Here is a 13,647-nt window from a genome sequence, read left to right on the forward strand (position 1 = left end):
TTAATTAATCACGAAAGTAATCTGAACAGGACAATATCCTTGGCGTTTTGCATCTGATTGTTTAAGACAGCAGCTTGCCATCTTGCTGGGTTCTGGACAACCGACTGCCTGCAGGACTGACGCAGAGCACAATTGGGCAACTGCTCTCAAGCGCTGGCAGCTTTGCAGCAGCAGCTTACAGTAATGGGAAAGCATTGCTGAGATGCCCAGCCACCCTGCTGTGGCAGGGAAGAGGAGATCCATGGTTACTGCTGCACTGAGATCCAGTCCTTACCCCTTCAGACCCTTACACATACTCACAATAAAGCACTTTGCATTTTTACACCCAAACCTCTACTGTGAGGCTCTCAGTCCAACCGCTGCTGAAGCACACATACCATCTGCACTCCTGCCTGCATACGTAGCCATGCAGTGATATCACACCGTCACACATTCTGCAGCTTTCCTGGGGTCTGAAACATATTTTGAGGGAAGCCCAGAGGACTGTGGGCTGCTGCTTGTGGCTCAGCACCCGGGGAAGCACAGCTCAGGGACGCTGTCGGGCAGTGTACGACCCACCCTCTTCTGCCTCAAGACCCAATTGGTACAATAATGCGTTCCAAATTTTTATATCAGTAGGGAAGCCAGAAGAGGCAGGGTGGAATTTATTCCTCACTGTCTCAGCAAACTGGGAGAAAAAAATGCAGAATAGATGATGGGGATGGGCCACGCTGCTTTCCAGCACTCAGGCCACGGCTGTGAAGCACAGGGTGCTTTTGTAGATGTCAGAGCAGCTGCCTGACTGCAAAGCAGAGCACTGATGGCAAGGACGAAGCAGGGGCACGCCAGGGGTATGGCTCATTGGACACAGGCAGCTACACCAGAGGCTGAAACTGGAAACGTGGCTCCCAGCTGGGGGGAAGCAAAGCGGAAGCAGCAGTTAAGCCAAGTAACATATAAATGGCTCTCACCTCTCCTGAGTCCTGCCCAAACTCAGCAGCATGAGAGTCATTAAATCGCATCCAAACACAATGCTCTGATTAAAACCAGTCTCCAGGAGGAAGATTTATCATCTCAATTACCAGCAGTGGACACAGCAGTCAAGGCCTCATCATTTTACATGAGCAAAGAGCAAAACAAGAAGAGAATCACTAATATTAGCCCAAGGAAGGTAAACAGCTTGTGAGTGAGATGAAGATTTATCTCTGGAAATACTTGGCCTGGTCCCAGGCCAGCCTTGCTGAACAGTCCCCATGCTTCCTGCTGGCTGCCACGTGGTGAGGCCAAATATTCTGCTGGTCACCCACCAGCTGAGGCAGCTCACGCTGGGGAGTGCCTGTCCCACCGGGGGGACCTGCCCCTCCTGCCAGCAGCGGGCAGCCCAGCAGCTGTCTTCTGTGGCTTTTCTTACTGCTCCTTCGATGCAAATACACTGTCCTTGGTTATCTGGTAGGGCATGCACACCTGGACATGATCTCTGCTGCAGCAGTGCAGGGTCCCAGATGAGGCTCTCAAAGGTGGTGGGGGACAGCTCTTGCATCAAGCTGCTCAAACCTGACAGGCTGCCTGCTGGCACAGGTGCTGTCAGCAGGCAAGCCTTCCATCAGCTGCCCTCTGTTAAGCCCTTGCCAGGACAGTCCTGCCAGCAGACAGGGAGGGCAGCTGGAGAAGGCTATAGAGAGGCAAGACCTTGGTGCGCTCCAGGCCACATGCCCATGCACCATGGGAATCGTGCAGGCATTAGCTTCCCAGCAGCCTCGACTAGCTGGGGGGCCAGGCCTGAGCCCAGGCAGCAGGATGCCTGGTCAACTTACTCCATTACTCCTGCAAGGTTTACATTTCATTGAGAAAGGAAGAATATTTTACCACTTGCCTCCACTGGAGTTGACAGCATCCTGCCCAGCCACGCAGCAGACCCCGCAGCAGCCAGCTGCAACCTGTACGCCACAGCAAACACCACGGGGCCCTGACAGCTCCCCCAGCCCCAGGCACCTGCGTGCCAGGAACTGCCACACCAATGCCAGGAACTGCCACACCGATGCCAGGACGGAGGCTCCCAGCCACCCCGTGCTCTGCGCCCATGCTGCTGCAGCTGATCCCACTGCGCCAGGCACAGCCTGACAGCTGCTGCACGGCCCTGCGCTGAAACCCCTCTATCAGTTGGAAGGCTGTACCTTTACAACTGCCCTTTCCACTAGAGGATTCAGACATAAATTGTACTTTAAATTCAATATCAGTCATTAATATTTCATGATTACAAAATGTTAAGGATAATGTCACTGGGAGGAATGTCTGGGCAGTTAAAACGGATGAGTCAGAGCACTGAAGAGTCTCCCTGGCTTTTGAAGCGATCTAGCCTGACAGGCTTCCCTGCCGGAGGGGAGCCGCAGCATTTACTGACTTGTTCTGAAACCCTAGCTGCTGCGTGTAAATATTGTCCTTCTGATTCTTGTCACCTCACATTTCCTCTGGATGCCGAGTTGTGCTGCAATGCTGTGATGCCCTCCCCCTGGCCACTGCTGGCAGAGCCCCCCGCAGAGCCCCCAGGACGTGCCACAGCTCTGCAGTGGGTGACCCCCACTCTGGTGCGGCTGGGCAGTGTGGGCACGCGTGCCCGTCCCTGCCTGACACCAGGTCACCCAGCTGGCATGCACAAAACATCAGCACTGAGGGTCTTGGGACATGCAGCAGAGCCAGGGACATCCCCCCGGGGCAGCGGGGGTCTGGCCAGGGCTGCTGGCCCCTTGCCTGGCCAGAGCAGATGGCTGCTGCTGTGGCAGGGTGACCCTGCAGCAGGAACCGATCTCTAGGCTCCAAGTCAGCCCCTGACCTGGCTCCTTGAGTGAGAAGAGCATCTTCCTGCTCAGGACCAAGCAAAGAGAACCAGAACTCCTGAGGGGTGTCTCAGAGTGAAGCCGGGGGAAGGCTCCTGCCCGCAGGCAGACAGGCAGATGTCAGAAGGTGCTTTGCACCACGGCAGCAGCCTGGCACCAGCTGCCATGGGGTGGCAGAGCACAGCATGTCCGAGGCTGCCCTGGCGGCTTGTGCATCCGAAATGTGGAAGACTTTGAAGAATACGGCAAAGTGTTCCTGCTTCCCAGCATGGTGCCTGGAATTAAAGCCCCTGCTCCATCTTCACAGAGGAACGCAGAGCACTCCCTGGGGCCCAGAGGGCCCGATCCACCACCACACATGGGAATATGCAGAGCCCATGAGCCAAGGCACTGTGCAAACATGATGGAGGGCAGCAGGATGCCCCAAGGGCAGCTTCCTACCTGCAGCAGAACACCCACAGGGAAGTGAAGCTTACCCTTTGCTGCTATTATTTTCTTTTCATTCATCAAGAGGAGTTTATTCACAGCTCCTCTGAGCAGCAGGACCCAGGTTTGCTCTATTCTTTCTTAAATGGAGAAGAAGAGACAAACAGAACTGTGCTGGAAGCACCTACGCCAGGCTCCGTTGCCCCCACCACATGGAGAGAAGATAAACCAACAAAACATGCAAAGCCACTAAGCTGTTCCCTCCCTGGGCAATCCCAGTTGGGTGTGAGAAGTTTTGGCAGTTACTGTAAATACAGGCTAAAGGATAGCACAGCCATAGGGGAAGGAAAAGACCATCACCACGGCTCTCGTGGGAGGGTCAGAAAGGAGCTCAATTTTGGAAGAGGACAAAAGAGCTTCCCCTCATCCTCTGCCTGAGGCTTTTCCTGGTGGGCTGCAGGGCGAGGCCAAGTGCTGCGGCCAGAGCTGGAGCAGCCCAGCAGCACCAACCCTGGCAGCAGTGCTGCTCCCCGTGCCCAGCACAGGGGCTTGGGGACACTCTGCCCCCACAGCCCCTTCCCACTGCTGCAGTGCAGGGACCTCCCGGCCTCTCCTTGCCGTGCCTTGCCAAGCCTGCAGCCACACCAGGGGCAGGGAGACCAAGGAGCAAGGGCATGGGAGGCATCCAGAGCCACAAACCCTGTGTGCAGGTACAGCCGGCAAGTCCCAACCACCATGAGTCTGCAGCAGAAGCAAGTGCTGGCAGTTATCTGTGCCACAGTTGATGGGCATCCACCCACAGCACATGGCTGAACAGGGGGGATGCAGGTGATGTGAACGCAGACCCCTGGGAACCCCCAGAACCGCTCAGCAGGTGTGAATGTAGGGAGTGAGCTGCACAGGGATGACAGGCAGAGCTGGTGCATAGATAACAAATTTGATTAGTGTTCATCAAATATACTATTCAACCATGCTCCCTTATTAATGCTCAAGTCTGGAAGAGTATTTTTAGGTTGTCTAGGGAGATGTCAGACTTAGTGCTGCTGCGTTATTTTTTTTTAATTCAGTGTTAACACTTGCCTCTTGGTCACCTCTGCAGTGAATGCACCCATATTTCCCCCTCTGCCCCAGCACAGACTGTTCGCTCCACACAGCATTCTTCCATCTCACCTGCTTCCATTGCCAGGACAGTGATGTTGTGCCACCCTGCTGTCTCCCGGTCTAGGACCTTTCCTGTCACAATGGCACCTGTGTTGGCATCGATATCAAAGATCCTCTCAGCATCTGTGCTGCGGTCGATGGCATACCTGAGATCAGGCAAAAGGGGAAACAGTCAACAGCTGGATGTGCCAAACCCAACCTTGCCACCAGCCCCAAAAATATAGGAATGTAACGCAACCGGCCCTGTATCACCACTCTCACTTTTCCTCTGCTGCACACGAAGGCCACGCTTCTACCAGGCCGCAAGTGCAGGGCCCTCAAGTAAAACTCAAGTGTGGCTTTTGGTGCATAAAGCGGAACTAAGCACAGGCTGTGGACAAGGGGAAAAACCTGCTCTGATGGGAACCTTATGCTCAGGACAGACAGAGCGATACAGAAATCACGGGCTGTAACTCCACTCATGACCCTGAAAAGCTTCTGAGCTTTAAGTTCAGGAAAAACACCAACCGAAAGTGGAGGAAGGCACCCCTGCTTGAGAAGCCCATCACCCCCCCCAACCCCCTCTCCTGATCCTGCCACAGCACCCACCCAAGTGAGAGACCTGAAGGACCACAGAGCAACACGTGGGCGGGCTGTGAGCCAGACCTGCAGCTACAGCAGTTACAAATGGCAAGGTCTCCTCCAAATCCAGACCGAACCTGTGCAACTGGAGCAAGAACCCTGGCACAGAGCAGTGGGCAACAGCCAGCATCCTCACAGCCAACACAGCACATCATCCCCAGCACCCCTGAGATTTGCCACAGTTTGGGCTTCCCAGTTTCACAGGAACAGGCTGCAGAGCTCCTCCAGCTCTGACTGGCTCCAGCTGCTCAGCAGAGACCCTTCACACACAGCTATCATTCTTCTCCTTCAGCTGCTCCAGCGCTGCCCCAAACAGCACAAGGAGCACCACACCAACAGTCCACCCACTCCCTGTGTCACCTCTTCCCAAAGAGCAACCTCACAGATCACGAGAAGGATCACACACCGGGGGTTTAGCCCTGCACCTTAGCCATGACACCACAACCGCAGGACACACCACTGGGACTGCCTGGATCTCCAACCAGCAGAGACATTACACACGGAATAAAGCAAGCTAACATTAAACCAGGGCACAAGTAGATGTGTGCTCCTCGGGGAAGAGATTGGAAGGGAAGCCCAATCCAGCTGAGGACCTCAAGCACAGCCATAACACAAATAAAAAACACCACCACTGCAATCGGAATTAGAAATCCAGAAGGCCTACAAATCACAAACAATACAGCACAATGTTATTGTGTACAGCATCCTTCATACACACTGCATCCCAGAGTGCTCTACAGAATTAAATAATACAAGACAGCAAAGAGTACAAAGGATAAATTGGATGAATTACCAAAAGGAGGGCTGTGAAGAAATTAAAGCCTTCAGTCACATGTCCAACAACAGAAGGAAGATAAATGTAGAGACAAAGCAAGCTGGAAAGCTGATGAGACAGGACAGTACTGAGAGGCTGTGTCAGACGATGAGCTGAGCAGGACAGACTCTAGGCTAGAAGCATGCTCAGGATGGCGGAGGCATCCTACGCTGCAGGGTGGCTTTCCCAGGTGCTTGTGTCTTGCCTGGCACAGCCCAGCTGTGCTCTGTGGGTGCCTCATCCATGTGGCTCACAGCGGAGGAACACCAGTTCACTTTCTGCATGCAAGGATGACCACTGTACACAGAGGCATCAATGGTGTCCATGCCTTTCTGTCCCATGCCCTGGGTGGGGGAACCAGCTGCAGATGAGTGCCTCTTGTGGGGCACCTATCCACACAATCAGACAGCTCCGCCTCTGATGGAGGCACATACAAAGGCATTTCTACACTGTTTAAGGTGTTTTACAGTACCAGATTACATTCCCTAGCTTTCTCCCTTTCAGACAGACAGGGGGATGAGAGAGAAAATACAACAGCACTTGCCTGCAGTTAAGAAAAAATGTAAAAAAAATCATTTAAATAGCATCTGTGCACATGCACGGTCTAGCATGTTCTGCACCTATGTGGCTGGCTTCCACCCCCATCCTTGCACTTAGAGGCAATGGGGATCTGCCACACAAAGCCAGGTACAAGCCCAGGCATCTCTGAAGCAACTGCCAGGGACTTTCTAGCCATCCTGCATTTTCTGCCCTAACTCCTAGCTGGAAACAGCCTCTACAGGCACACAGCCAGCTCCAGGAGGAACAGTGACACTGTGCTGGCACATTCTGCAGCCTCTCATCCACCCTGTGCTTGCTCACTGCAAAGGGAAAGGAAAGGTCTGGCCGCTCTGACTTGTACCCATCAGTCCAATGTACTGCTAGAAGGAGGAACAGAAGCTGGGATGACAACACCTAGCATCTTTCCAATGGCATAATTCATGCATTTGCACAACTGCTTCCATTGTTCTACCACATCACCTGACCTCAAACATATCCACTTTTTAATACTGTTACAGTTCAAAATGGTACTTAACTCTCCATATGCCTTCCCTGTTTCTCAGGTAAGCACATGCCTGTTTTGTTCACACTCATGTCATTGCTGCATAAACAGAGATACCTGCAAAAAATAGCTACACAGAAAAACCCACTTACTGATGGGAGGCATCACTGAGCCTGGAAACATCTGACACCAGCGGCTTGCATGGCCGGAGGGCAGGAGGCTGATAGGGGAGCACCCTGTGTCACGCCACTGGTAACCTTTTCTTATGCTTCCAATTGTTTTGCTGTTAAGGTTGTCATCTGTCACTTCTGAATTGTATGGAGGACTGCCTGCCTATACCCTGTAGCAGGGCACAAACCAGACCAGAGATCTGATCCCTTTGTCACCTGTGCTACTCACAGAGCTGCCACCTTCTCAACACTGTGTCAGGGGAAGGAGAGAGCTCTGAGCCTTGCCTGCGCTTGCCATGAAAGCAGGGCTGAGCCTGCTTCTACGCACTATGGGTTTGGAGGTGGCCGGTCCAGGTGGTTCTGTAGCTCTCCAACTGTGCAAAGCGCTGTGGAGGCTCTGGAGTTCTAGGCTAGCATTGGGGCTGGGGGCAGAGGGGGGCACAGGGATGGCCATCCGCCCCCCGCAAAGCTACAGCCATAACCGGCTCAGAGCTGCGGATCAGACCACTCCACACTGCTCTACACGACAGAGCTCCCCTCCAGGAGGTTACGGCTACCCCCATGCTAGAGCAGCGAGGATGAGAAGCTATCCATGACGCTCAGTTTACGCCACTTTGTGCAGTACAACCTTCACCGACCAATGTCTGTGCTGACCAGCACAAGCCCCTCCACCTCCAGTAGTGCAGCTTCATATTCATCTGGGCCACTGAAGCCAAACAGTGCTTCTGACCTGGGAAGAGGCAGCAATTAATCCCTGGGTCCTCCAGGTACTCAGAGACAGGACATATGCTCATTCCTCCTAAAGCTGGCTGGCGCTCTGTATCTGGAACTGCAGTCCCCAGCTCTGATTGGGATGCGGACCTTGTAATCCGTTTTCCTCTCTTTCTGCTGGCACTGCCTGTTGGTTTGCATGTTACAAGTGACTGTTTAATTTAGACAGCTTTCTTGGTGCTCATCTTTCTCCTGAATGCATTTCTCAAGCAGTTTGTTTCACTTCTCCCCCTGAATGTAACAAGGAGCACATTTTATGCCACGTGTTTTGTTAATAGGGAGCTTTTCAAACACTGTGAAAAGCTTTTTGTTGTGTTTGTTTTTTCCTGCTCTCCCTTTTGTGCTGAAGCAGGTTGTAGTTCTTGCTGTGCTGTTGCAGTCTATAAAATGCCCATGTCCAACACGTGTCTCCAGATTTGGTGAATACCAAACAAGAATATCTCTGAGAACCTTAAATCCCAAGCAACATCTTCCCAGCGCTGATAAAGCCTGGAACACACACAACCAGAGCACAGGCTCCCACTGCAGAGAGAAAAACAAAAGGCTCCCATACAAACAGCCTCACATACACAGTCAGTCTATCACTGTATTACCTCATACAATGGCTCAGCTGAGAAAAATTGCACTACGCCCAGGAAACGTACAGCTAAAGCCAAAAAGCCAACTGAAAGCTAAATTCTTTCTGAAAAAGAGTGCTTCCAGCTTTTGTTAGGCAACAAACAAGGATGGAATAAAACAAAAAGCACCAGTTCTTTAGAAAGGCATTTCCTGCCTGTGCCGCGGTGGGGCTTAGCATTGCCCCCTGAGGGCATGCTGAACTTGAGCATGACTCCCTGCCTCACTGCATCCCACCGGAGGGAGGGTGCCCCTCCTGAGCAGCACAAGCTGGGGCTGCTCACCCAGAGATGGGTGCTCTTTGGGCACCCCAAGCCCCAGCTTTCCTCCCACCCGGGCAAGTGGCTGCCAAGGGCTGTACATCCACAGGCAGCCGGGAGAGGGGCAGCAAGCCGTGCCTCAGGGATGCCTCCTAAGAGCAGGGGAGCTGGACACCCCTCCAACCCTCGTGTCTTCATAACAGCTCACTTTGCAACCCAGCCTGGCTTGTCTGGGAGGGATTTGTTCTCACAGCAAATGGCTATGTCCTTGTGTCCTTACATCCACCCAGGAGGGCAGGGGAGCGCCAGGGTGAAACATGCCTCCAGCAGCTGCTTCAGGCTGGATGGTGCAGAAGCCACACAGCCGTTTGTGCTGGCCTAGGGATGAAAACAAGGAGCCAAAGGCACCTCCGTTCCCTTTTGGCTAAAAATACTTCCCAAACCTCGTTATTGGCAGCCTGGTGTCAGCAGGACCTGGAAACACTGACAGAGCTGATTTTTGCTCTGCTGTCTCTGGCATCCCTTGTTCTTTTCCTGCCTCAGGAGAAGAGAGCATCTCATCATGACAGAAGGTTGTGGCTCTCCCCTATTTACAGGGCAGAGCCAACACACAGACCCAAGGTCCAGAAGGCAGCAGGCACTGCAGAAACACAGCCATGCCTTCGCTCCTACCTCTAGCAGACAAGAATCAGGAAGTTAAAGGGATCCACTGAACTGCAGCAACTTGAAAGAGTTCATACCAACTTCAAGGAGTCAAGGATCAAATACCGGTCATGCTGTCAGGACCAGTTGCTCTCTAATGCATCAGAGGTGAAGCACAAGTGCTGGCTTCTTGTGACTGTACTTTGGGAGTAGCACACTTGAAATGCAAGGTGACTTACTGCTGTCTCCTGCTGACAGGTTAGTGTCACATCCTTGCAGGGTACTGCGGGATGCTTGCATTAATGTTTGTGCACCACTTTGAAGCTGTGAACAGCTGCCCACGCAGCAAAGTCTTTTATTAAATTACCTGGCTTAGCCAGAGTATGGGAAAGCACAAGAGATCCAACAGCACCTTCCACCTGCATTGGTGCCACACTGGTGTGATCAGTATAAACGTTCGTCTCCACTTGGTGCATGTTAACGTGGCAGGGAGGGCTCACCCACCCGTACTCCCCAGGCAAGCACCAAGGGAGCATCCCGAGTGCACAGAGCTGCCACTGCTCATGACAGCAGGCAGTGCAAGAACAGAGGGGAGTGAAGAGATGGATGGATGGAGACCAAATGCCACAGGGGAGCAGGGGGGATGCAGGATAAGCTACCTGCCTGGGGATAGCTGGAGGGAGGACACGTATTTGAATGCATCAAGCCTGACAAAGGAAAAACACACTGCAACTCCCAAGCTGCAGCAGATGCCTGAGAGTTCTGTTGGCTGGACCCTCAGTGCCTGAGCACGAGGCATTGCCTTGTCTGGCACTAAGCTCACTGTAAGACAGACACTCGCATAGCAAAGTTTGGGCTCTAACCCTCTTGCTCCTGCAAGTACCTAAATCTGCTCCTCTCTGCTCCAAGTCCCCATCACCTTCTGCACAGTGGTAGCAAGCCTCCCTCTGCTTTCTTTTGTTCTGTTTGCAAACAATGCAACAAGCTCCACAGGGAAGCAGCACAAAGAACAAGAAAAAATGAGAATAAGAATAGTTCTGTCCCCAAGGCCCCTTTCCTACAATTACAGATCAGAAAATAAAAATGGTGTTCTGTAGCACTGCTAGAAACAGTCAAGTGAAAAAGCACGCACAGATGTGTGTGTGGACTAACAGCCACATGCTCAGGTTGGGCTACAAAGAAAGAAATCAGATGTGTAGCCTGAATGGAGAGGGTAGTCACACGACAAGGTGAGCAGAGAGAGGTACTTTGAGAACACGTCCAACAGACAGCACCGACTACGGCAAGTGGTGCACATACATAGTTCCTGGCAAGCCAAGGCTGATTTCATTCACATTCACCCCCAAGACAAATTTCAGCATCCAGCTTTGTGACACAATACTCTCTGCTAGCTGCCAGACATCCATAGATGGCAGCTTTTCATGTGTAAATTCTTTCCTGACCTTTCTTAACATCTCAATTTTCATTTCCAGGAAGATCAGGAGATGCCCCTCACCCCACCCTGAACCACTGTGCTCCCCATGGCTGCACAGCGCTGGAGCTCAGCACCCCAAGCAGCCATGCGGGGACATCATCTCCCTGGCCACGTCCTCCTCCATCCTGTGCCCCTGTCCCTGCTGTGTCCCAGTTTATCGCTGCCTGGGATGGGCTCCCTACAGAGCTCTCAAATGCAAAGCCACTGCTGAGCATTTGAAGCGGCTGTGCACAAGGTGCCCGCAGCCCTGCCGTCACCACGAGAACACACATTTCAAGGAAATTTTCCACACATTGGGGATGTTTTCTGAACACCTGCTTTCCAACCCAAGTGCTTGTGACTCAGGCCAGTTGGCAGAGCCAGAAGGCTGCTTTGTGCCTTAGGTAATAACAATTTAACAAGGTAACAATCTCTTTAGCCACAAATTAAATGGAAATGGGAAATGTCCTGTGTAGATAAGCTGCTGCCTGGATTATGCCTCCTGCCCAAATACAAACTCCTCTGATCTTTGATCCCTGTGCACACATGCACGCACACACGGCCAAGCTGTGGCTCTGCGCCTCCCAAGCCTCACCTCATCTGCCATCCTTCATCACTGCTCTCCTGTCATTCCTGGTCACTTGTCTGGCCTGTGTCAGGCACCACTGCAGGCACCTCCCTGTCAGCAGCAAGGACACGCAAGTGTCACCCAGCCACCTTCCCCAAGACTCTGCTGGCACTCTCAAACGCAATCACTTGCCAGCAACGAATCTGTCACCTGTGAGACAGCTGCTCTTGTTTGCCTGTTGCTTGTGCACAGGCTGCCACTCACCCCCCGGCTGCCTGTCCCATAGGACACACTCACGTGCTTGGCCACGTGTGCAGGACTTGTCACCTGCACTGCCCCTCCTTCTCTGCCACAACCTCCCCTCTGCCCCAGCCATGGCCACAAGCCCCCCTCAGCCACGTGCATCCCTTGCAGGTGAACCCATGCCCACCGCTGGAAGGAAGATGATGCAAGGTTTAGGCGGCTACTTTACCGGACAGGATGGTTCGCTGTGTCCGGGTCCAGGGCGGTGACCACCCCCACAACAGAGCCAACATGCGCATCCTCCTGGACCTCCATCAGGTTGGAGGGGGGCCGGAACTCGGGGGGCTCGTCGACATCCAGCACCGAGACCCGCACGATGGTCTGGTCCCGGAAGGTGCCCAGGTCAACGAACCGTGGGTCTACAAACTTGTTGAGGGCCTCTACCACGACAGTGTGCACTTTCTTCGACTCGTAGTCAAGAGGCTGGGACAACAGGAGAGGGTTAGCTGTACCCAGCCCCAGAAGCCCCCTGGCTGCCCCTCCCTTCACTGGAGACACAGGGGACAGCACTAAAGCCACCTGCCCTCCAGGCATGGGAGGCTGGGAGCTCATGCTCTGCCCTCCCACCAGCACCCCCCACACTGAGGGGGGCTGGAGGAACTGGCAGCCTCTGGCCCGCTACCCCAGGACCCCCGACAGGGCGACCAGGCTGCAAGGATTCCCTGGGAAGATAGCACACTGTGTGTTGCAAATGAGCAGGTTCTGATCATTAATCACCCTGCTATTATTTCTACAGGGGAGGCAAGCTGAATACAGTGGCCTTGGTGAACAATCATTCTTTCTTGCCTGCATCAAGCGTTTGCTTGATTGTTTTTGCCACCAAAAGCAGATACAGTAAAAAGTGCTGCTGGTCAGGTACAGGAGTTATGTGGGCATATTTCTACCCTAACAGGTGCTATCAATAACAGTTATAAGCACTCGCTTCCATGGCCCTATGCATGGCTCGCTTCTCTGCCACACTGGGAGCTGCCCTGCACAGGCTCCAGCAGGCACTGTGCTGCTGCTCCTTTTCAGCCTTTCCTCACAGACACAGGTCTGTGTTTTGCCGTCCAGCCAGAATGGAGGTAGGTCTCTCCCTGCACCTGCAGGCACAAAAACGCTACTGCTAGCGTAACACTCGGAGAAGCATTTAGTTCAACTCAAATGCAGCAGCAGGGATCCCCAAAGGAAAGGGCTCTCCTAGAGAGCTGTGCCCTCCCTACCCAACCAGCCTTCATCATCTCTCACCTTCTGTACCATGATGACAGCCTCTTGGGTATTGCTGTCCGTGGTGACTTTGAACATCTCAACACCCTCCTCATCCTTCACCTGATATGTCATATCCGTGTTCTCCCCAACGTCAGAGTCCTCTGCCTTCACCCTCCCAATGGCAGTGCCCACAGGGGCAGTTTCAACAATGCTGAACTGATACATCTCTGGAGGAGGAAAAGGTACCAGGGTCACTGCTTCTGCCTTTGAACTCCCTCCAGGTCGATGCAGCCCTTTGTGTACCTCCCTGTGGGTGCCCTTGGACTACGAGGGCTGCCCAACCTCTACCGGTGTCTATAGCCCAGAAAGCCCAACCAGGGGAAATACATACCCCAGCCAAAAATAAGGGCTGAGGGAAGATAACTGGGGAGCACTGATGTTTCAAGGTGCTGGGTGAAGTAAGGGCTGATTTCTCTGCATGGACATTGCTCTGCAATCAGCATTCTCCGATTCTTTGCAAACTTTACTATTTCTAATTTCTAGGAGATGCAGGTGAAGAGCTGAGACTCCTCTGGCTGCAGCACCTTTTCTGGCCTGCCAGCCACAAGCTGCTGGTGCCTGCAGCTGGCGTGCACTGAACAGCCCACTCTGTGCAGCAGGATCACCCACCCTCCTCATCTGGGAAGGCTCCCGGGTTAGACACAAGCATGAGCCACAGGCCACTAGCAGCAATGTGGAAAACAGAGCTGTCTTGTGACAAGGCTACCGTCTGAGCTGGGCAGTGTCACCATGCCTCACGA

At 53.2% G+C, this 13,647-nt stretch overlaps 1 protein-coding gene across 3 annotated transcripts in view; it reads right to left on the minus strand.

Annotated features, from left to right (window-relative positions):
- CDH22 (cadherin 22) overlaps window positions 1-13,647 on the minus strand; it is an 85,995-nt gene that overhangs the window by 17,612 nt on the left and 54,736 nt on the right. For all 3 annotated transcript variants that reach the window (XM_056354951.1, XM_056354950.1, XM_056354952.1), the window contains 3 exons: window positions 12,887-13,074; window positions 11,829-12,082; window positions 4,410-4,546 (listed from right to left, as the gene is read on the minus strand). In XM_056354951.1, the coding sequence (XP_056210926.1) occupies window positions 4,410-4,546; window positions 11,829-12,082; window positions 12,887-13,074 (579 nt within the window). The remainder of the gene's footprint in view (window positions 1-4,409; window positions 4,547-11,828; window positions 12,083-12,886; window positions 13,075-13,647) is intronic.

Source organism: Falco biarmicus, chromosome 10 (assembly GCF_023638135.1).
Source record: "Falco biarmicus isolate bFalBia1 chromosome 10, bFalBia1.pri, whole genome shotgun sequence".
NCBI lineage: Eukaryota > Metazoa > Chordata > Aves > Falconiformes > Falconidae > Falco > Falco biarmicus.